At 38.2% G+C, this 24,508-nt stretch overlaps 1 protein-coding gene across 8 annotated transcripts in view; it reads left to right on the top strand.

Annotated features, from left to right (window-relative positions):
- Nucleotides 1-24,508, top strand: part of UNC79 (unc-79 homolog, NALCN channel complex subunit) — a 115,783-nt gene that overhangs the window by 57,032 nt on the left and 34,243 nt on the right. For 5 of the 8 annotated variants that reach the window (XM_052783035.1, XM_052783040.1, XM_052783039.1 and 2 more), the window contains 11 exons: nt 1,738-1,890; nt 3,356-4,579; nt 6,915-7,022; nt 10,762-10,878; nt 12,800-12,883; nt 15,275-15,377; nt 17,149-17,289; nt 21,281-21,319; nt 22,284-22,396; nt 22,483-22,568; nt 23,536-23,709. In XM_052783035.1, the coding sequence (XP_052638995.1) occupies nt 1,738-1,890; nt 3,356-4,579; nt 6,915-7,022; nt 10,762-10,878; nt 12,800-12,883; nt 15,275-15,377; nt 17,149-17,289; nt 21,281-21,319; nt 22,284-22,396; nt 22,483-22,568; nt 23,536-23,709 (2,342 nt within the window). The remainder of the gene's footprint in view (nt 1-1,737; nt 1,891-3,355; nt 4,580-6,914; nt 7,023-10,761; nt 10,879-12,799; nt 12,884-15,274; nt 15,378-17,148; nt 17,290-21,280; nt 21,320-22,283; nt 22,397-22,482; nt 22,569-23,535; nt 23,710-24,508) is intronic. The other 3 variants (XM_052783038.1, XM_052783036.1, XM_052783037.1) reach the window with 3 other exon arrangements.

Here is a 24,508-nt window from a genome sequence, read left to right on the forward strand (position 1 = left end):
GCCTAAGTACCCAGCCTGCGGTTCACAGTAAGTGCCAAGTTAGGTTTAGAAAACTCGGTGTTCCAATTCCATGTCCAGCATTGATTCCTTGGGTGGCCTTGCATCTCACTTCATCGTTGTTTGCCTATGTTTAAGGTAAGGAGAATAATATTTACTTGCTTTCCAAAGCTGTTGTGAAGGGCTTTGGGCTGCTTAGAGGGAAAGGACTGTAAATGGGCAAATTTTACTCTGTAAATGCTGACTTAATCGTAGGGCTGATTCTCCTCCTTTGCTGAAGTGCTGCAGAAAAAAGAGGATGCAGAAAAGTTTTCTTCTACCTGCAAGGAGCAGCCAATATAATTCCATAGGGACTTAGAAAGTTGAAGCTTTTCCCACCTTTTCTAAGGAGGCTTGTTTAGTCTCCGGTCAGGTAGTGTGTGTGCTGCTGTCATCATCCAAGGTGGTGGTTAGATGATCAACAGATGAGGATTTCATTGTCAGGCAGCAAGAATCCCTATGCTAAAGATGGATTTTCGCACTATTGAACCTTTTTCCTAATTTTTCTGCCAAACTTTGTTAAGGGGATCATGGCAAGTGTACAGACTGTTGTAGAGCTCATGATGAATCTTGTGAGAAGAAGCATTTGTTGCCAAGGGGAAGAAGTTAGACACATAGGACATGACGTTAAAAGTGATCTCCTAACTTATTAAACCCAGTCCCTGTAGAAATTCTTATTATCAACTTCGATTGATTTTTCTTGATTCATCATATCAGTTAGGTGTCTTACCCTTCATGCTTTTAGGTGGCAGCTCCATAGCTTCACATGTAGCAGAAACTTTCCAGCTATTTCAAAGCTAAAGATATTAATGTCCAGTTTAAGTCTTCAGTTTTTGGCCATTCTAACTCGTTGGCTTACTTGCCTCTTTGCTCCTAGACACCAAATGCATTTCCTCTTCATGTTTGTTTCCTAGAATAAACAAGGCAAACTTTTTTGTTTCTTCTCTCGAGCGCTGTTTTCTTTATCGTCTCAGTAGTGTTTCCTATTTCCTTGGAGACGAATCACTAGACACAATAGATATGGATTTTTTCTTTTTTTATTTCTTTTTTTATAGCCATTTCATACAGGCGATGTGGATATTTTTTGATGGATAAATAGGTTTGGAACTTTCTTTCTCTCTGCCATTTTCAACCAGCAGGTCTCAAAGTAGAGCATAATGTTTCACTATTACTACTTAGAGCAATAATTTCATAATTCATACTCTTAGGTCTTATTCTATTACTATTACCAACTTTCCAAGATTATCTATTTCTTCCTTTTTCACTTTCCTATTTTGCTGGTTTTTTCCTGACCTTGCAGTTCTTGTACTAATTTTGATCTTCTTCCATTTACCATTTCTCACTGAGCACTATAGAAGTTATTTACTCAAGTCAGTGTTCAGATCTATTGTATTTCTTCCATCTACAGAATCTGTATTATTATTAGTAGAAAAGATCAGCTTAGAATGGTAAAAGCTTTGGTATACTTTTGTTGCATTGTAACCCATTTTTCATTTATCTCTGTCCTTTCTGACCTTAATTCAAGATGTAACAAGAATGGCAAAGTTATATCTGGGATATAAATTTTCTTGCAAACTTCAGATGATTTTTCGTTTTCCAATTCAAGTTTAATTGAAACTAGCTGAGGTTTTGTTACATAGACAGCTTTTCATTCAAGGAATTGCACTCTCTTAAGAGTAATAAAGTTTTTTCTTTCTCCAGCAGAGGAAGACAGTGTTTTTGATGAATCTGATATTCATGATACACCAACTGGACCTTGCAATAAAGAATCTCAAACTTTCTTTGCAAGACTGAAAAGAATTGGTGGCAGCAAAATGGTGAAATATCAACCAGTTGAGATGAATGCTCAGAGAAGTATGAATTGTTTTGTCGGTATAAACTCATGCAGAAATACAATTTCCTACTCTTAGTCTCAAGCTACCACCTTTGTAGAGTTTGTTGCACTGCCTGATTTGAATACAAGTACTCTGTCTGACTTTTGAGAGCAAGTACTCCTAATTTCCCTGAATGAATTCTTGTACAGGAATCTCAAAGCAGGCACTCCAAAATAAAAATACCTAAATTCAGCAGTTGTTTTTTGAACCTTTAAGCTCTTTTGAATGTAAAAATTTTTAAGAGGATTTGTTGCAATTTTCTTCCACCATTGGGCTGAAAATTTTTGCTCAAATTTATTTTTTCCCAGAAATTGATATTTGATGAGGTGGGACTCTAGGGTAAGCAAATTTTTGTTGCTGCTGCAAATATTATGGTTTTCTATTGGTAAAAAGGGTCATTTGGTGGTTTCAAAAAATAGGAAGGATTTTGTTTTCAAATTTAGCTTTCTGAAATGAATATTCTAAAAAAATTGAGATTTCCACCACCACCCGCATGCCTTTTTTTCTTTCGGGTGTTTGCATGACTGGGGGAAAGATTCTGACTACAGCGAACATCTACCTCAGCTTTTCTCACTGATTTTTTTTTTGCATGGTGATTCATATGTGTAGCATTTTGAAATATGGGGATAATAATGATCAGGAATATTCTGGTTTATGTGAAAATATGTAATTCAAAATAACAACAGTGATAACCTTTTAAAATATTCTCAATGAATGTGTTCACACAGCAAAATACCAATGCAGTGGTAGTACCAGCAAGTATAACTGTGCTCACTTTACTCCTCCCTAGGATGAGGAGGTATGACTATGTGGTGTGATAGTTGCTAGACTCTGCTGGGGTCTAGGATCACTGGGGGAAAAATTCTCTGAAAACCTGTCTGTTCTCAGGCTTGTGCTGTGACATCCTCACTGCTATTGCTACCCTTGCTTCTTGAATTAGAGGCAACCATTTTAAGCCCACTTTGCTGCAGTAAATAACATGTAGGTGTACTCTAATATATGCTGATGGTCAAATGATGTCCACAATGCTGTTGTCCAAAATTATTTTGAAACCTCTTCAGAGCGTTCTGTGTAGCTCATTTCTTCTTTCATCTCTCATGCCTAACGCAGCCATCCCAAGTGTCTGTAGAAATTACTTGCCTCTGCCATCTTCTTTTCAATGCATAAGGTTAAACTCTCAGTGTTCAGGGTACATCTGTCCAGGATGAGTGGAATTTGGACAGAATTTAGATAAACCCTATTATCCAAATAGTAGGTTTTTTTGTTGTTGTTTGTTGTAAAAATCTACCTAATGTGGCTCTGAGGCTAAAACAAAATCTAGACAATTTTGACTAATACTGGGTTTGTATTTGAAATGCCAGTCATGTTGAATTGTGAGATAAAGATGAAGATATCTGCCAGAAGTCTCCAACTGAGGTAGTATTAGCTCTTTCTGTTTTAATCAGGTGAAATAGAGCTGGCTGAATATAGAGAGACGGGGGCCTTACAAGACAGTATTCTACGCTGTGTGAGAGAAGAAAGCATTCAGAAAAAAAAACTGCGCGCTCTAAAACAAAAATCTCTTGATATAGGGAATGCAGACTCCCTGTTGTTTTCATTAGATGAACATCGCAGGAAGTCCTGCATAGACCGGTGTGACTTAGAAAAACCACCTGTCCCTGCTGCTTACGCCATACACAGGCAGAGTGATTATGGACGATGTCGGCAGAATTCTTCTACTAAAGCTGAAAATATAGAAACACAAGAAAATCTTCCTTGTACACAGAGTTTCCAGGAAATAAGAAGACCTGTCATACCAGAAGTTAGGCTAAATTGCATGGAAACCTATGAAGTGAAAGTGGACTCTCCGGTTAAACATACTGATCCCAAGGAAGATTTAGATCTGATAGATTTGTCCTCTGACTCAACATCGGGTCCTGAAAAGCATTCAGTACTCTCCACTTCAGACAGTGACTCTTTAGTCTTTGAACCACTTCCTCCCCTTAGAATAGTGGAGAGTGATGAAGAAGAAGAAACAACAAACCAGCTGAATGATGAGGTCTCTGGCAAAACTGCTGTGTCGTCTCCCTCAACTCCTATCAATGTCTCTGCACTCAGCCTCAGCACAACTCCACTGGTCCAGTTCAGCATTGAAGATTGCTCCAAAGACTTTAGTTCTAAGGATACAAGCAACAATGCTTCATCAGGAATAGAGGAGATACTTTCAACTTCTCCCAAAGATCAGAAGGACTCTTCAGAGTTAGTTAAGTCAGAAGAACTTCAGGACATGTCCTGTGGGAACCCACTAACACTGAAACAGAAAAGGGACCTGCTGCAGAAGTCATTTGCCCTTCCAGAAATGTCCCTTGATGATAACTCCGAGCTCAGTGTGGAGGAAATTAGACCTAGTGGAGCAATTCCAAGCCCAAATGTGAAGACAGTCCTTATTAAAGTCCCCGAAGATTCCGAAAACCAAACGGAAAGTGATAAACTTGATACCAACACAGAGTCTGACACTGAACAAAACACGGAGCAGAAACAAGAAGAGGAGACTGAAGAGTCAGAATTTAAGATTCAGATTGTTCCTCGCCAGAGGAAGCAGAGGAAGATTGCTGTGAGTGCTATTCAGAGAGAATACCTGGACATTTCCTTTAACATCCTTGACAAGCTGGGAGAGCAGAAGGAGGCAGGTGAGCTCAATCACTGACCCAATCAAAAGGCTTATTACTGTATGAAGGTTTTAGTAACAGGACAGGACAGTGTAAGAAGAGATGTGTATATATAGCATCTGATGTGGTCTGAGCGAGCTGAATGCTTTCAGCTGTTTGTTTCTCACAAGGAATGTACTAACCATACAGGTATCGTGCATGTATGATGGCCCATTTGGAAAGGAAGTGGAGCTTAGTGACAAAAACATTGGTTCTGATATCCAAGTTAGGGAGTGAAACTCAATGGCCTCTTTATGTGGGGAGTCAGAAAAATTGTCATACTTCTGTGCCTTTTATCCTGCTAATCTAGTCCGTGCTACACTGATTTTCTTTTGTGTGTAGTGATTTTTGGCCTGTATTTCTTCTGCAAGCATAAGGCAGTGGAAAGCAGACTGGATCACGAAGTGTAAATCTGAGCAGGCTGTAGACTTCAGAACTTGGAATTAACTGCAGTTTTCATTTAGGATCAGACATACACACATACTCTGTTTTTATACACTAAAGACTTTTTGTAGCCTTCTCTGTATTGGGTATCCACAGAGTTTACATGGCTTGTGTTTGTTAAAGATTTAAAGTTCAAGCATGGGGAAAGCCATACAGTATTTCTGTGTATCCCAAGTTTTTTCAGGTAATTTCAGTACAGGGTTTTGTTACTAAACTTTTGAGGTGGAGAGAAAGTGTGTTTTAGCTGTTTCCTCAGTTTCCAATTGGATGTGTCAAACAGTTTTAAACACTGTATGCTGCTGCCTATTTACTTCTGGGGCTGGGTTTTTTTCAGGATTTTTCAGTTATTAGAATTTTACTGGTCTTTTTTTAACATATTAATTAAAAAAGGCACAAATCCTTCAGATCTTAGTTCTTTGTTGCCTGTGAGGTGAGGGGGAATATTTATGCATTCCTGACCTCACTTCTTCTTTCTTAATTGCTTCAGAGGGAACCATAATATAATTTCCTATTACATTATTCCACTTTTACAAGGAGAAATCATTCAGTGTGATGATAGTTATGCTGTTCCCCTTATGTTTCAGGCCTGTTGTCCCATTTATAGTTCCAGTAAGCTGAAGAACTGCTGGAGCTTTGTAAAAACAAAAGGGAGTTGAGTACTTTTGAACCTTTCACATAGGTTCTTGGAGAAGAATCATCATGAAAGAATTCTGCAATTAGACTCAAATGTTTTTTTGACCATTAGTAAGGGCCAGTTTTCATGCAATAACTAACACTATTATCCTTGAAACTGTTTGGAAGGGCTGTCCCAGTTCTGAAACACCACATGGAACCTAGGATTATAGCATATATGATGGTCATTTGGCTGCATGCATCTAAGTATGTCATCCAAGGGGAGCATAAAACATTCACAATGACTCATTAAGTGCTCATTTACTTCACAGGTTGATGCAGGCAATTCAGATAACTAGGTAATTTAGTGACTTGGGTAGTTTAATGTATCTCATGTTCTGTTTTGTTTATCCTTATTGATTAGTTTATTTGAGAACATATGTCTTGTAATTCGTTTAAGTAGGCTTAATATTGCCATCATAATGGGCTGATTATCATTTCAAAGTCTTACTTAAGCTTTTTCAGCCTATTATACTTCCATATGTTTTAGAAGGGCTTCTGATATAACTGATCTCTGAATTAAATACCCAAATGGGCTGTTTCTTCAAGTGCACAATACTGGATTACAGGGTTTCCTGCCTGAAACTTTTTACAGCAGAGATACGTAGGCATTTTTATAGGATATGCTGAAACCAGCCATCAACACTTGAAAATTTCTTTGCTTTATTCTTCCTATGTTGTCAGTATCAGTTATCATAAAATAAAAACAGTTTTAATGGCTTATTTTTCTTTTTAATGATAGAATCTTAAACTTTTTGAATCTTTAGGATCAACTGCCAGATCAGCAGCCTTTTGAATGAAAACCAATAACATGTTGGAGATGAGATAAGGCTTTTAAAAGATGCTAAGCTGTCACTTAAACTAGCTTTATATCAGTGGTACCTTTCTTATTTCCATGTTGGTTGTTCTGATAATCATTCTGTGAGTGGGATCAAAATCAAACTCTATGTGCTTTTATTAGTTCTGAGCTCTAAAGAGCAGAGGTAGGAATCTCCTTTAAAAAGGGATTTTAAGCCGTAGATCCCTGTGCCTCTATAAAAATTCTTACGGTGCACACACTGAATCCTTTTAAAACTGCTGGGAATGCCAGATGGTGAATGGATGACTGAAAAGATGTGAAAAACGCATCCAGGGAGAAAGCGGATGGAAAATATTTATTGATTCTAAATACTGAGAGTTTAAGCACAATTTTCACATGCAGATCCTGCTGCCAAAGGACTTTCAACACTGGAAATGCCAAGAGAGTCATCATCCGCACCGACCCTTGAAGCAGGTGTCCCAGAGACAAGTAGTCACTCTTCCATATCAAGTAAGTTTACCTCTGGTTTGAGGATTAAATCTAAGTTGCTGTATTTGTGCATCAGATGCATATCATCTATGGTAAATGCCTTCCCCTGAGTTTCATTGATTCTTGGAAGTACAGCTGTGTTGGATATCATTAGATCTGTTAAATCTGTGATGGTCAGCAAGATTTTAGCAGTTAGTGGCTGCAAGATTTTCTGTTGTGACATGGCAAATTTGACAAATGTGGTTTTCTTGAATTAGAGTAGGTAGCAGCTAAAAGCAGTATTTCACTAAAGCTGAATGTTTATTTTCTAGTGAGAGAAAGCATTGTCAACTGTCAGTGCACAGAAGCAGTGGATGAGAGCTCCACAGGGCTGTTACTATGGTCTTCAGTACATTTCTTGCTGTACCTTAGGAAAAAAAATCTCTTGCAATTTTTGTAAAATACCTTGAAATGCCACTTCCTCAGCTACTTGCTGAAATGTGGTAATTATTTATCTGAGACTCCCATACCCATTTCAATGGAAAGTGAACTGGGTTGGTTTAAGTAGACATTAACACATGGCTTAACAGAGCAGATGTAGATAATATTGCAAGGTGGAGGCATCTTAGAACACTAACAAAATCCAGAACGGCGTGTCCATCTAGGTAATGTTAAGTAACACATCTGAAGGTTGATGGGGCAGGACTCTGACTAGTAGAAAAGGGAGGGGAAATGATGACCTGCTTTGATACCAGTGAGCTGCTAGATCAGCTCAACCATCCTGCTGAACTGCAATTTCAGATTGCTGTAGAAAAGTTAAATTTTAATTTCTGAAATTCAGCATCTGCTGATTTGATTGGAAGGGGTGTCTGGCCTATTAAAGGAAGATGTTATTTTAGACATGCTAGATGAGTACTACAAATTAGAGGTTCCCTCTCCAGTTTTCGTAGAATTATAGAATCATTTAGGTTGGAAAAGACCTTCAAGATCATCGAGTCCAACCATCAACCATGCCCACTAAACCATGTTCTGAACATGGTTTTACCACAAGTGTCTTGTGTTGTGTGCATCTCATAGTCCGAGTACGTTTGTTGGCCACCTAATGATAAAGATGTCAGTTACTAAAGCAGCTAAAGAGATGCCAGTTAAGATCAATCTCTCTGGTTTAACCGAGTGTTATGTGTTCCTGTAAATTCCAATATAGGAAATAGGGAATAGTATCTATATAATATTGAGCCTACATTCCTTTGTAAATATACCTTTCCTCTTTCTGTGTGCCTCAGTTTCCAACTGCAAAAAGGGGCATGACTGCTTCTATTGTGTCTCTTGTCCATTTAGATTGAAATATTTTTGACCTTCTACTGTGTGTCTTTACAGTGCTTTGCATAATAAGCCCTGATCAGGACTGTGAGCACAAGGCACTTCTGTAACACAAATAGATAACATTACTTGTACAGCCAGTGCTTGGCCACAGAAAGCATACATCATTAACTGTGACAGGAGGATTTTGCCTTTGGACTTCTCTTCTTGAGTAGAGAATTCCACAGCAGTGGGGGGATGATTGACCAGATCACTAGCTAACATATGAAAGGCTCACCAGCTACTATATGAAGATTACCGATCTTCTCATGATCGTTAGGTTTCTTGTAGAAAACCTGATGAAAACTTTCCTCCCTATGCCACTAGTCAGTCATAGGCATGAAAAGTCACGTGCTGGTCCACAGCAATCAGTCTGGCTCCAACACTGTTCAAAGGCTGGAAGCTTTCTGGGTTTTTTGGTTTTTTAGATTTTTTTCTTAACTTATCAATATTTGAAATCATGGCTGTCCTTGAGAAATCAGGTAAATAACCCCGGAAATCCAAACCTGCTCAACAATAGCCTGCTTATGTGAAATATGCATGGAATTTTTTTAATTACAATCGCAAAAGCTGTTAAGAAAATTCAAAGAGATAAATTTCTATATTTTGACAGTCATCTGCACTCCAAGCAGTCTTGTCAGTTCTACGTTAATTGCTGTTCTTTCATCAGGAAATTCTATGCTTGATAAAGTGATAAAGCATCTATTTAAAATCCTTGCCCTGGAAACGATGGAAATTCTATTTTTCTCCTAATTTGCTGTGAAAGGCAGCTGCAATATAACTTTTAAAAGTGAAACATGGAATGGTCTCTTGGTCTGGTTCAGTTCCAGAAGTTCAGATATACAAGGACTGCTTTGCAGCAATTCTGGAGAAGTTTGTACTTGGACCAAAAATATAGTTTAAATGCACTCTGATACGTTGAAAGGATATAATGGGGGAAAACTTAAAATAGTTCACCTAACAAAATAATTTCAGTGTGCAGATTCCCACTGAAGTTACCATTGTGCTTATTATTATTCAGGGCCTGTATTTGTTTTGTTAGGGAGTACTCTGCTTTCTCTGAATTTGAAACTCTTAGATAGAAACTGAGTAGAACAAGTTTAGGAGAAGGCACTCAACCCCTCTGAGTTTTCTGAAAGCTGTAGTTTATCCCTTGTCTGTACTTCTTCATCACAGTTAATAGTGTGAAATGCTGGGCTTATTTTCAGAGCCTAGCTGGGTACTGTTTGGAATTTTAGAACAGAACTACCTGATGTTATGTTAATACTCTTTTTGATGATGTTGAATGTAGTTGCAGATGAAAATAATCATTAGGAGAAGATTTTGTTTTGTTGCCCTTGCTTTAAGGCCCTGTTGATGAAAGCACTTAAACATATACTTAAGGCAACATTTTAAAAGCTTTCCTGCATGGAGATGGAGCAGTCTCACATGTGTTGTTCAAGCAGGGCCTTAAAACTCTCTCTTCATACTGTGAACAATGATTTTGGTTTCAGTGGTGGAAATATATTGCTCAGACTCAACTGTCAAAGCGAATGTATTATGCTCATTCAATCTGAATTTTCTTATGAATGGAGAAAAAAATAAGAAAGTCAGGAGTTGTATATGATCTATTTCTTCCTCCATTTAAGCACTGAGAAAATACATGATCACAAAAGTCTTAAATTTTAAATCCACTATTTTTTTTTAATGTATGTGTGAGCATTATTCAGTGAGACACGTCTCTTAAAGCAAACGGTAATATCCATTTAAAGAAGTATTGTAAATAGTGAGATGAGGAAAAATCAAATGCTTGTTGCTTGATAGCTCCATGTAAGAAAAATGGCAGTGAAGTTACAAAAGGGACACATCTTCAAAGGTATGCTGGCTTCACACTTCAGAAGAATGTGCAGGTGTTATGCCCGAGTGGCGGGTATTTAGGAGACCTGTTTAGGTTGTCACCCATGAAGTGTGCTGCTGGTACACAGTCAGTGAATTTGTTTTCCTCTGGTGAGCATGGACAGAGCAGGCCTCCATACTTTGCTGGGAGGAGACCAAGTTTCCTTGTTTGGTACATTGTATGTGAGTGAGATTGAAGTATACAACTATCACCTGTCAGCGTGGCAATTTTGGGGTAGTATCTTACACTTCACAGATACCAAGTGTTCTGAAGAGCTTTCATGATATTTGGAGACAAAAAGGCACTGACAGTTGACACAGTGGATGAGATCCTGAATCCAAGTCACTGATGACTGATCTCATTGGGGCCAGAAGCGTACCCTGTGTAGTTGTGTGAAAAGTGCATATTGACTTGAGCAAGATCCTTAGAGCAAGCAGTCATTGTCCTTTCAGTATTTATCTCATGCTGGCTTGTAAGATCAGGAAATAAGAGTCGTTTTACATGTTGTCTGAGCCCCTGAAATCCTTTTGCATTTCTGACTTGCAGCTCAGTTCAGACAAATGAAAAGAGGCTCTTTGGGAGCTCTGACAATGAACCAGCTAATGAAGAGGCAGCTGGAACACCAGTCTAGTGCTCCCCACAATATCAGCACTTGGGATACTGGTGAGCTGCATTTATTGTTCCTTATTCTGTTTCCTAAACCAATTACTTTCTGTATCAATCCATTAAAAAAGTGAGTATTTCTGTTCTACCACTGCAGATAAGTAATCAATCTCAAGTCTAAAGTGAAACTTTGTAGCAAGTACCAGATTCTCACCTGGTACCAATTGGAATAGTTACATATTTGGGAGGTAGTCCCTCTGGTACAGTGGTGTTCCTACAATTTCACATATTAGTTGGATTATTTCCTGGCCTCACTGAATGAAATGGAAGTATCACTGTTGATTTCATTAGGTATAGGATTTCATCGCTGGTGCATGGAATCATTTATTTGCGTACATGTATGTTTACAATGGTGTAGGTACACCAAGGAGTTGTGCCTTATACCAGCCAGTTTGATTTCTCTTTAGAGGAGTTTCTGCCAGCTCATGCTGAACACCTGAAGTTTCTGTTCACTCACTGACCTGTTTTTTCTCCCTTTAAGATGAACGCAAAGCAGTGAAAACTGAATTATGCACATAATTTACTCATTTCTCAAGTGTTTTGGTTTTTTTCTCCTATAAAAGATTTTCTGTTATGACCAAATTCATAGCAGATGTCACTAAACAATGAATTCTTTCCGGTTTATCATAAATGGTAGATATTTTATTGCCTGTCTTGATGTTAGTGACGTTACGGAATCATGTGTCTTGGGAATTTATCAGCAGATCCAGACACATCCATAGAAAGGAGTGCTTAAAATGCTATATGGAAATTAGCATGCTGAATTAATGTCTCACCACCAGTTCTGGACAGCTGAGTTAAAATTTTTGCTTAATTCAGTCTTCAATGTTAAGTTCCATCAAACTAAATCTTGTAGCTGAAGGATGGCTAAAGGTATGGTATGTAGTTCAGGATTATCCTTTCTACTCCAGTCTGCTGAGTAGCATACTCAGCATGAGATCCTTAAATCACAAGGGTCAGAATTTGTCAATGATAACAATGGTTTTTTTGTCCTATCAGCAGGTAAGTTTATTTATTGAAGAGACTTAGCTGGTATCACTGAGTTTCTCAGGCAAGGGTTTAGAGGTGAAAAAGTTACTGATTTCATTCTGCAAGAAGTAGTTAGCCTATATTCAAGAAGAACAAGTCAATACTCAAAACCACTTAGGAACTCTGTCTTGTTAATCTTGTTCCAAGTCCACTAGCTTTCTTCAGAACATCTATGACTTTTCCTTCCAACATTCATTCCAGCTAAAGTCCTCCAAGTGTGGAGATACAAAGTAAAATGTTCTTTTCCAGAAAGCTTTGCATCTCAGTCTCTTTTTCAACCACTGGCTTCAAAGTAAAATTATTATTTGGGCAGAAAACAGTTGGGATTTTTTTTCAGGACAAATGCTCAGTGTGCATAATTTATCCCACATAAGTATATGATGCATGCTTGGTTCATGCGTGTTTGGGGTTTTTTTTTGTTTACACTGGTAGTTAGCATGTGTCTCTTTCATTTCTTATTGCAAACCCCTCTTTTCCTAAGCTTGCTATCTGTAAAATAAAATCATTTTCTGTCTAGCTCCTGTCAGCACAAACTATACCTGACTTCTAGTCTCTTGGTTATTTCTAAACGCTGTCTTTCTCTTTTAGTGACTCATATATTCCGTATCTTGTTGAATCTTTATGGCTAGCACTTGCTTTCTTGTTTAATGACACTTACTAAAATGCCTTCTTTGGTATTAGGATATCTGTGTCCTTTTTCCTTTGTGGACTTCTTTCATCTTTCCCCCTCCCTCCCCGCTCTTTTCTATGCTTAAAAATTTAACTGTTTTCTTTGCTTTCCCAATAGCTGTTGTATTGTCTTTCTCTTCTTTTAACTGTGTAAGACTTGCGGTGTTGTTGACAGATGCTGGATTCATAGTTCTGGAGACTGAAGTTCTGTATTTATTCACAGAGCAGATGCAGCATGGAAAGCGGCTGTGCAATGTCCCTGTTTGCCTAAACCCTGACTTGGAGGGACCACCACTAAGAATCAGAGGTTGGTTCAGTGTTCATTTGACCTGATCGTTCTGCTAAGACTGCCAGGAAGGTTTTTTGGTTAGTAGCAAATGGTGCTGAATTTTATGTTCCATTCAGCTGTATTAAAGCCCTCAACTGTCCTGCAGAATGTAGGTTATTGAAAAATTATTAGACAAGACATTTCATTCAAGATAGGGACAACTGATAAGAAGTACTGGCTTTCTGCTAGTACTTGTTTTGGCTGTCAACCTGGAAATAAAAGACACTGTATGCAGAGTGTGGTTGAAACTCATTTCTTTATGAACTCTCCTTCCTCACAGACGAAATACATCCAGACTTTCTTACAGCCTTGCAGTGGGGCAGTGACCTAGCTTCTTTGCCTAAATCATGTTTTTTTCCTACTATTCAGTGCACGAGAGAGGATGTTTTTGTTTTGAGTAGTTAAGTCTTATTCCAACATTGTAACCTGCATTATGACAGCTTTTAGCATTTTTGTGCTGCAATGGGACTTACATCTAGAGAACATGACAGTGAAACTTCCAAAGTCATGGCAGACGGATCTTTATTGATTTGGGGGGGGGGGGAGTGGAACCTGGCTAGAAATATGTGAAAATCTACTCCTATTCCTTGCATTCTGGATGGTGTCCTACATTACTGAAGAGTATTCTGGACTTCCTGGAGTGTCTGCTCATATCCAACAAAATCTCGGGGGACAATTATGAAGTGCTAAACTCTATGCAAAAGAAGTGTTTCCTTTCATACTTAGTAAAATGATTGTTTAAAACCTGTCTTATTCTTGGGAAACAAGCCCTCATCAATCCATATATTTTGAGTTCAGAAATTGTGGGAGCTTCTTAGATTATTTTGCCTGAGAGCTAATATTAAATTTGCTTTTCCTGCAGTAACTGGGATTATCTCATCAGAAGGTCCATCTGAACCTAGCTTAGGTGGAGAAGCTTCCTCCTTTTCCGTAGTTAAATATTACTAGAACAGGCTAATGTTAACATTAAATCTGAATCTGCAGATTGAAGCAACCAGCAAGAAAATCAATAATGGATTACTTAATCTGTGGTTGAATTGGCACCAAAAGGGCATTGGTACTCTTCTAAATATTGGTTCACAAAATGAGCTTTTCATAGATTGGTCTTTAGAATGAGATGCCTTTGGGGACAGTTGATATACATAATGATGGTGTCTACCAGCTGAGCTCCCTGGATGCATTATTGGAGCTGAACTGTATGGGAACAGGAGTAATACTGTCTTTATCATGTCAGCTACATGTGGCAACCAAAAGGGATTTTTTTTTAAGAACTGAATCTCTCTTTCTGTCTTAGTGACCTGGAGAACGAAGCTGCTAACAATATTTAAATTATCATCACAAGGCATCGCAGATGAATGAAATAGCTCGTATGTCACAGTTGCTTTGATCCAAGTTTCTGATGGCTCGTGAATGAGTCTGATTATTCTTCTTAAGGTTTTCTTAGCAACCAGACTAGCTGGAGAGTTGCCTCTTCTGTATGTTTTTTTCTGCAATTGCTGTTGTCTGCTTAATGAAAACAAAGGGACCAAGGGAGGAAAACCACCATACTGGAGAGATGTTAGACTGTCAGACTACTCTATATTGCTGTAATTCTGGAAAGCAGAACTCAGAGAAGTCAAGAGTTTGAATCTTCCATTGTACATAACTTTTCCTATTAAAACAAGCGTCTATCAGAAATTAGGTGCACAAAAAGTGCCAAAGGCAAAGGGAACCCCATATGTTGGCATGATCACAGTGGCTATGCCCCCAGCTGAACAACTCAGCTTTGGAGAATAAAGTTGCTTGTGAAGACTTTAAATGGAAAGCATTTCTAATCATCAGCCCTCCAATGTTCTCAGTCTTTCTCAACTCCTTATGAATGATTTCTTCTAGATGTCCTTTCCTGATTTCTCTCCTATGCCTCTGTTAGGGATGGTATGAATAGATTGATGACCTGGTCTTGAGACATATGAACTTATTTCTTTCTTCATGTCACTGAGAACTGTGGGAATGTAATTTCCCAGAAGTATGGGGGAAGACTGCAAATCTTCTGGTGTCCAGTCTCATAGCAACTGTAGAATCATCCTCTCTTCCTAAAAAATTAGTAGATACAATTACATCCGTCTTCCTGGAATTTTTGTTCTTTATCTTTTTTCCAAGGATTTTTTTTTAAGTTTTTGGGTTTTTTTAATTGATAGTTCTAGGCAATTAGAATAATCTGGCAGAAGCAAGGGATGTGATATATCCTTTTGTAGACACACTTTGTTTCTTATTTCTATGCACAATAAAACCATTATGGCTCTTCTTTAGAAGTCTACTCTTCAAGCAGTATGGATTTCTGTTTAGTGATTTTCTTTCCTTTTTTAATTTTTTTCCCCCAATTGCCTTAAGGTGCCACAAAATCTAGCTTGCTATCAGCACCCAGCATAGTCAGTATGTTTGTACCTGCACCAGAAGAATTTGCTGATGACCAGCCCATTGTGATGACTGACAAGTAAGTTCTTTTTCTATTCCTTTCAAAGAACTAGTTGAACTTCAAATAGGTCAAATAAAGTATAGATAAACTTTATGGAAATATCAAGTCCATTCTCTCATTTATCTCTATGCTAAGTTTTTAATTAATTTTTTTACCCCAAGGTAAACATGTTTCTAAACACTGCCAGCAAGATGTGCTTTTAGTTCAGTAGGACCTGTGTGAGTTTCCAGAGGTGAAATGATGACTCAGACTATTGCATGTGCACGGAGGGCAGTGGAAGCACTTCCCGTCCTATTTTAAATCAAGGGTTCCTTGTGATCCATCAGAAACCACTTTCACCGTGGGGAAAAAAAAAGCTCTTTTTTAAAATTCCTTGGGTTTCTGTTGAAATAGGTAACTGCTGATGTGTAATCATGTGTAATCAACATAGCATTTTTAATGCTGATACTCACTGATCCCGAAAGTTTTTGCAAACCTTAATTGGTTGGTTAAAATGCCTCTAAAGGAAGGATTAAATGTAAGTGTACTCATTTAATGGAGAGATAAAGCAGTCAGCAGGGAGCCATGCATTAATTTGGTCAAAAATTGGGAAGAGAAACTGGAAGTTCTTGCTTGTGCTCCTGTGCTCAGTCCAGCAGACAGACATGCCAGGATGATCACTGGAGAAAGACAGAGCCATTGTGCAGGCTGTGACGAAGTGGGCCTTATTGTGTGACAAAGTGAAGCATCCCAAAAGTTAGGCTTATCTTTGGCACTTCCTTTGGCCATTTCACCAAAGCTTTAGCACCACCTGTTAACATACAGAGCTTGACTTTTATGACTTTGTTGGCATATTTTCTTTCTGTTCAGTAACAAAGGCAAGAAAATTGCCTGTACAATTCCATTAAGTTACAATATCACAATCTGTTGAAGTCATTAGCAACTGATTGATCAAATTAAGCAAACGTTCCTACTGGGCTGAGATAAGCCAGTTTCCCCACATTGGTTTGCCTTTTTTGTAAGTTGTGAAAGCCTGTCTCATCTGTCCTAAATCTGACATCCCCTTTATAATTAGACATTACGGAGCCTTTTCAGAACTTCATCAGTTGTCTTTGAGCATTTCAGGAAGGATAAGTGACTCAGCAGCAAATCTGGCCTGGGAGAGGAGACTTCTCTGAAATCTAAGGTTCTCTGCCCCTGAGAGGTCCTTTCATTTCTTTCTTAATAGCTATAACTGCTGTGGGAACCAATCAGGTCATTGTTTCCTAATTGTATAATTTGTTATTCATAATTAATGACTGACAGGAAGGACAATGTGAAATTGTTCCATCTCTTTAAGATCATCTGTGAGTGTCATTGTTTGTGTCTGCGCTGCTAAATAGAAGAGTGCCAGGGACTTGAGCCCTCGCCTGAGCCCAAGTTGCACAAACTGGCTTGTGTTCACATTGCTGAGGGCTAGTCTTCATTGCTGCAGATTTCTCTTGGATAGTGCAAACTGAAGCAGTCCAATACAGTGAGGGAATTGGCTAACAATTACCAATGAAGGACCCAAACCAAGGCCTGCCCTGTGGCCCTCTTTCATTTATCAGTGAAGAAACAGCCAGTGCAGCAAGTAAGAAGCTTTATTAATGTTTGAAAGCCATGGACTGTTATTAATTATAGAAAGATCACAATTACACTATCTTTCTAAATAAATTTTGAATAGAATGTAGTAAATGTCTTTTAAAAGACAAAATTATACACATGTGTATATATAGTAATACTTTGTTTTAAATTTGTTAATGTCAGTTTTTAAAACTGTTCTTTGCAGGTGCCATGACTGTGGGGCTATTCTTGAAGAATATGATGAAGAAACACTAGGCCTGGCCATAGTTGTGCTCTCAACCTTCATTCACCTTAGTCCAGACTTGGCTGCTCCTCTGCTGTTGGACATCATGCAGTCTGTAGGAAGGTAAATTCACGACGTTCCTCTCTCCCATATGATTGAAAGAATTTTCTGCCTGGAATTGTGTTTACATAAACTTCACTATATGAAGTTATATATTTTAGAACTCTTAAGTGAAAAACATCTGGTTCTGTCTGCTTCTTTGTTACTCATCATTTTATGAATTTCTTATGTAACTTCTTCCACTGTCACTTCAATTTTGGGCAGCTCCTTTGATGTCCTCCCCTTTTACTATCCAAAGGGAGGTTCCAGTTTGGGAATCTCCCTGGCTTGTCCCACTGTAAGCAATGATGTAAAGAATTAATTCAGTTTTTCTGCAGTACCCTTATCTTCCTTGAGTGCCCTGTTTATTACCTGAACAGCAATTGATGCAGCAATTGGTGTGCTTCTTGATCCCCTTTTATTTGAAGTAAAATTTACTGTTAGTTTTTATTGCTTCTGCTAGTTGCTCCTTGAACCATTTTTTGGCCTGCCTTCTTGTGGTTTTTACATTGGATTTGTCAGACTTTATGCTCTTTTCTGCTTTCATTTGAGACATGACTTCAGCTTTTTGAAAGAAGCCTTCTTTTTTCTAATAACCTCCCTTACCTTTCCTTTCTTTTTCTCTTTTGATGTCTTTCTTGACAAGTGGGGTACCTTGGACCTGTGCTTCCAATGTAATGTTCTGAAACAGCTTTTGTGCTTCTTGTAAAGACTGAATTCTCTTGGCTACCCCTTTTTGCTGCTTTGACAGAATTTTTCACTTTTATGTAGTTCCTGCTTTAGAAGTTATGCATGAATGTGAATTTTGTTGCTCCTAGAGGACTGTTGACTCCTAGGTATGATCATTCATTAGCATACTTGAAGCTCTTCAGGCTTTTCAACCATATTTTGTATGCTAATTAAGACTAAGTTTATAAAGAGTTGCATCTCCTTATGAGGGCTTCCTAACCAGCTGCTGCATGAGATTGTCTCTGGTACGGTCTTAAACATGTGGTGTCTATTATTTTTATTTTGTGACTTCTAACTGGTGTGCATGGGATAATTGAAGTGCATCATTACTATTGTATTACTTGTCATTGCTGCCTCGGCCACTTCCACAACTTCCTGCCTAAGAGCTGGGTGGGATGTGTTGAGGGTGTTTCAGAATAAACTTCTGAGCAGCACTAGAAGTGCAGAAATGATGCACAGCTCTCCTTTTCCATGTTCTTTTCAGTGACTGAAGTTAAAATTGCTTGACTGTGACTTCTGCAGGGGCATGGCTCTTCACAGCCCTGCCTCTCCACTACCTCCCAATTCCATTTAAACACAGCAGCTATTCAAGTCCTCCATTTCCATTAATTGCAAGGATGCAGTTCCCTGCTGTCACTGCTAATGAACTGTGATGGAGGCAAAATTTCTAATCTAGACAGATGCTATCCATTCTGTGTGATTCTTGTAAATACAAGCAGTGCTACAGCCACAGAGAGTAAATCATTTGGAAGATAAATTATCAAGAGATGAGGGCCGAGTGGGCTACCTTTTTCTGTTCTTTGAGGAAGAAATGATGCATCTTTGGAGTGAGATAGCTGATTGTTTTAGAGCAGCAGATGGCATGCAACATGGGGTATTCCTGGTAAATGTCCTGTGTTGTTCATACTGGCTGTCATTTCTGACAACTCCAGTAAGAGGCTCCTCACAAAGACATTATTTTGAATACATGCAAAATAAGTAGCATATACAAGCAGAGAGGCATTCAGGTGCCTCAGGTATATAACCTAAGTTGCTGTCTTTCATCAAGCAGTGCCATATCATTACCTCCAAATACCCATCTGACAGCAGAGGTGAGAATGAATTAGACTTCTTGCATTTTTATTCTTAGAAAAAGAGCTACTACTTTCATGCTTAGAAGAGGAAACAAGGAGTTAGGAAATCCAGGGTCTTTCAGAATACCTAAACAATACACAGAAAGATTTTCAAAAGTTATTTGGGTACCTGCAGGTACAGGCAGGCATCTAATAGGATTTTCAGAAGAGAAAAAGTTCTGGGTTCAAGTTACTGACAATTAGAGATTGACATAAGACTCTGGCATGCACTTAACTTTATGCTTTAGTTCCTGAATCAAGATTTTTGACTTATTGATTCTTATTTCATTGATTTCCAGTGAGATTTAGCTTTCCAAGCATCAAAGCCCTGTTTGAAAATGGCATTTAGGCTCTTGTGTTAGTGAGGAGCTTTGAAAAGCTTAACTTCTGTTCTTAACATGTACAAATTTGAACACATTCATTTACTGTCTACTGTCCATTTACTGTTCTGCTTTGTGGTCTGCAAAGATAACGATGGGGGTTCATGGTCTTTGTGCAACAAAATATTTAGAGTAGTAATGATAAATATATACAAGCACTAAATTTCAAAAATTTCAGATGTTCCCAAGCGTTTAGTGTAGTTCATGTCTTATGAAGTTTTTCCAAAGTTAGAAACCAAATGTTTTGTTTATCATAAAAACCATACTTGCATTATTGCATTTGAAAGGAGAGAAAAACTTTGCATAGGACTTTAATTTCTTTTAGAAGAAATGTTTTATGCTGTTGTATTTGTATGCTTTAGTAGATTTTTGAAAATAAGTGTCATGTTCATTGGGCATGTGATTAGTCTTATTGCATTCTGCAGAAATCCTCATGTGCTTTAATGTAAGCAGATGCTACAGTTATTCCAGAATCAAGGTCTGTATTGCTTGAAGGTAGCTTCAGACCTGTTTTACCCAGAGTTAGCTTCGCATACCAGAATTAATATGTTGTATTTTAGTGGGGACTCCTCTTAACAACAGTGGAGTCAGGGACTCTAATGAATTTTTCTGATTTATGCTGGGACAATTGAGGAGAATATAATCTTCAATCCCCTGCACCATCAGGCCTGAGATTATTGCACTGTTGAAAGTATGCTGTGTCCCCAGTTTGTCAAGCATCATTAATGAAAATCACCATCCATTCTGGTTTACAATGATGCATTTGATTGAGCTGCCTTAGGGTCCTTTTTGGATTTTGCAGTGGTGATTAAAGAGGAAACTGTCTTCAGAACAGAGGCCGACAGAGGATTGAGCAACAGCGAAATCCAGCGTAGAAGGATCATGCATTAAAGATAAACATTGAAGGCCAGATCATGAGCAGATGTAAATTAGCATAGCTCTATGAACTTTCTGTTTAGACATATCAGCTTACACCAGCTGACATACTGATGCACAGCAGATGACAGTAAAAATTGCATGGTATTTTGTATGTAAGAGATGCTTCCAGTGTACATCTTTATAATTGCTTTTTAGTGACTTTTAGTATAAAGGTGTGTTGCTTTGATATTATAAGCCCTGATTTTATTTATTTACATGTTCTGGATATTGAAGTGCATGATTTTGCTTTAAGATTGTGTTCAGTATTTTCATCACTGAATGCCTATATTTGGCTTTAAAGTTTACATTTAGGTACTAAAATAAATGACCTGATTTTTGAGAACCCAGTGTTTCTCATCTGACTTTGTAAGAGCTCGTAGGTACTTAGTGCTTCTGAAATTAGGCCAGTTATTTAGGTGCCAAAATCTGGAACTAGAAGCCTCACTTCAGACTGCCAAGCAGAGAATTTTGGCTTAGTCTATGTTACTGTGTTAATCAGAAACAATTCAGTCAGTAGGCAGCTTCTGGCAAACTTTTTTTTCTCCAAGTCCCTCTTAAGTTAGTAATTATCCGTGGTGTGCATCTAAGGCAATAGCTTTACTTCATTATCTTTGTGCTAGTACAGGGAGGCAAGTAGATTTGTCTTTAGAGCTGTTAAGTATTTGTGAGACTGCAAGACTGAATAGAGTTTATATGTTGTGCAAACATGAGTTGACTGAATTTATGTGCTCTTCAGAAGACCTTTCTGGTGACATTTTAAATGTTCTCTAAAATTCGTGTTTATTATTTTAAAAAAATGGTACTTTATTGGCTTACTTAAAAATAAAACACAAAAAAAGCATATAAGCTTCACTTATTTTTTTATTTTTATTCCAGGTTGGCATCAAGTACCAGTTTTTCTAATCAAGCAGAAAGGTATGGTAGCAAAGGATACCTTGGCCAAAATGAAATAATTAAAGCATCATCCTCCCTGGCCCTGAAAGAAACTAAATTTAACTTAAAAAATTTATTTAAGGTTCGTGAGTAAGAGGAAAAACATGTCCTTTCCCACTTGTTTCAAATATCTCATGTGTTCTGAAGATGAACAGGAGCCCATATTCATATGTATTGAACTTGAAAAAACTCAGATTCAGACATAATTTAAAGATGGCTTCTGGTTTCTGCAATTTCAGTGCAGCTTTTTCTAGCTTATTCTGTGTTCAGTATTTGTCTTGATAAACTATCTTCATACATTCAATCAAGTGAATCATCGTTGGCCATGTAGAACCCCTGGTAGTGATGTCTCATTATGTAAATCAGATGCTGAATAGGATAAATTAATTTTGAGAAGCTGTAAAACATGTTAAGATGTGCAGTTTATGAGTAAATAGATAATACTTTAGCTTTTTAAATGAAACCATTAATTGTATGACTGATTAGGAAGTACTTAATCTCTTGAAGGAAACCGCCAGAGGCATATTAGTATTATAATGTGTGTGTTTACCTGTTGTTCATGTGTTTTATGCTAAAGCCAAGAACATCATCCTGTATCACTGAAATACACAAGGTGAGAACAGGATTATAGTTCAAACTCAGATGACTCACAGATAAAACTATGTGGAGAATCAGGAAAAATGCAACTATTTATTAAGACTTAAATACTTTAGGTATGTGTTTGTAACTTTTTCAGCTCTGCATAGTTGAGCTGAAGTCATAAAATCAATATGCTGAACTGTTTTTGGGGGTCAGGATAGTTCTGCTTTTGACTGTCTCACTCATGACTGAACACGTACATAATTAAAAAGAATAGGATCATCTTTATTTTCTCCATGTAGTCAGCTTTGAGAAGCGTTTCATCTGCAATGCAATTTTTTTCTTTCTTTTCCTTCCCTTCATTCAGCATGATGATCCCTGGAAATGCTGCAGGTGTGGCCAAGCAGTTCCTCCGTTGTGTGTTCCATCAGCTGGCTCCCAATGGCATCTTCCCCCAGCTCTTCCAGAGCAATATTAAAGGTAATGTGTGGTACCTGAGTGCATTTCTGACCCTTTTAGTTACCTCTGTGTGGACAGTCAGTGCAAAAATGTCATTCGAATTTCAGATGGAAGTTTTTTAAGGACCTTGGCCACATCTCTTATGGACTTCAGTGAGCTGAGTTCCATTGCTGCTCTGAGCCAGCTGTTAGAGGTACGTTGGCAATCGGCTCTGTTAATGGTGCTAGTTTTATTAGCGTTATCAGGCATATTGAATCATTTCTCATTCATTAAGAGCTCAGACTTGCATCACCAAAAACAATGTGAATTTTTGTTTTGTCCTCCCTGGAAGCAGGATTAGGCTGTCCTCGCCATTTTCCTTCTGGGTTTTGCTCTCACTGAGTTTTTTGGGGTTGGTTTTTTTTGTTGTTGTTGGTTGGTTGGTTTTTTTTCCCCTTAGACCAGCTCCTGGAGCTGTCCTACACATTGGTAGTGTGGGCCATCCCTTCCCCCAGCACTATTTCTGGTTTTCAGGAGTATTTCTGCTCATACATCTGAGTTCTCCCTCTCCCCTGTATCTGATGGCAGTTTCTCTAAGTAATACAAAGATTTATTGCCTGCCTTTCCCTGACTGCCTTCTGTGCACTTGGCTTGGTTCTACTGTAACTTTTATCCTCCCACTAGCGCTAGTCACTTGCATGTATCTTGCTCTTCCAAGAACATGGCGGTTGCTTCATAGGAAGATTTTGACCTCACTTCAAAACTGCTCATGTCTTTCCAGGCCTGAACCTAGTATACAAGCCAAAAAAGCATACATGGTCTACTGAACATTAATGAACATATCTTGTTTAAAACTGTCTGAAGGAAGACATGGATGATCCACTGGTGAATACTTTTAGTTCTGCTTTTTTTTGCTGCCATGTCAGTCTAAGCATGTTATGAGTTAGGACCCTGCTTATAACATTTTGGCTCAAAGTCTTTTGGCCCGTACTTTAGGAACTGAACTAGACTTAACTGTCACAAACACAGTTCAAATTCCCTACACAACTTTTTATCATTACCATTATAGAAGAGGTAAGTAGTATTTGGTCTGAACAAATTAACCTCGGCATTTCCAAATACTGTTTAAGGGACCATTTCTGCATGTGTATGTTTGTTACAGTTCTTGTTTTGTTTCCCAGGGTTTAAACAACAAAAAGAATTTACCAGCAGGAGGTGCAATGCTACGCTGTTTGGAAAATATTGCTACCTTTATGGAAGCCTTGCCGATGGATTCACCCAGCAACCTCTGGACCACAATTAGTAATCAGTTTCAGACCTTTCTTACTAAACTCCCTTGTGTTTTGCCACTAAAGGTATGATGTATGGATATCTGAAATGACCTATACTGCCATTGGTCAGGATGTACCGAAACAGTGGGAAAGCTGTGGATGAGAAATCAGAGCGGGTTGTTGTGAATATTTTCTAATGATTCAACTAAAGTTTCCAGAGGACTGGACTTATTACATGTCTGATCCGTCCCTTTAATTATATTTTCTGTGGGTAACAGTAACAACTCTGACCAGAGTACTCTTCACCTCTTTGTTGGCTTTTTTCCTTTACACTTTCCATGCCCTGTCTTTGTCAGATTAGAATACTGCATTTGAGAGAATCAGCATTTTCGCAATAAAAATCCATCTGTTTTTAACTGTTAAAACAAAATAAAACTCTAAAGAAGAGCACCACCACCTAATTAATTTGCTAAAAGTACACAACAGTCAGGCAGGCAGAGAGAACTGAGACTACTGGGAATTGAGCTTAGCGTGTTTGGCTGACCAGGTTGTAGTTCTGGCTGTAATCAGAATATAGTTGCAGAAACTGAATCTGGAAGCTTTGGGCTCTGATTTCTGAGTGCTCAGAGCATATACAGATGGATCTTATCTCCTACTGTGTGTATTTCCAGATGTCTTTTCAGTAAACACAGCAAAAACTTTTCTGAGTCTTTCCAGTAAACATGGGATTCTGATGCCCGTACGCTATTTCCTATGGTGTGAATGAACCCAGTGGTAATTTCTTCTGTGCAAAGCAGCGTTGCTCAATATGAGCTGAGGGATCCAAAATCTACCTTTGTGACATAACATTGTCTTCTAAATTGGGTGTCACCACCAAATTACA

Source organism: Harpia harpyja, chromosome 3, assembly GCF_026419915.1.
Source record: "Harpia harpyja isolate bHarHar1 chromosome 3, bHarHar1 primary haplotype, whole genome shotgun sequence".
NCBI classification, from domain to species: Eukaryota; Metazoa; Chordata; class Aves; order Accipitriformes; family Accipitridae; genus Harpia; species Harpia harpyja.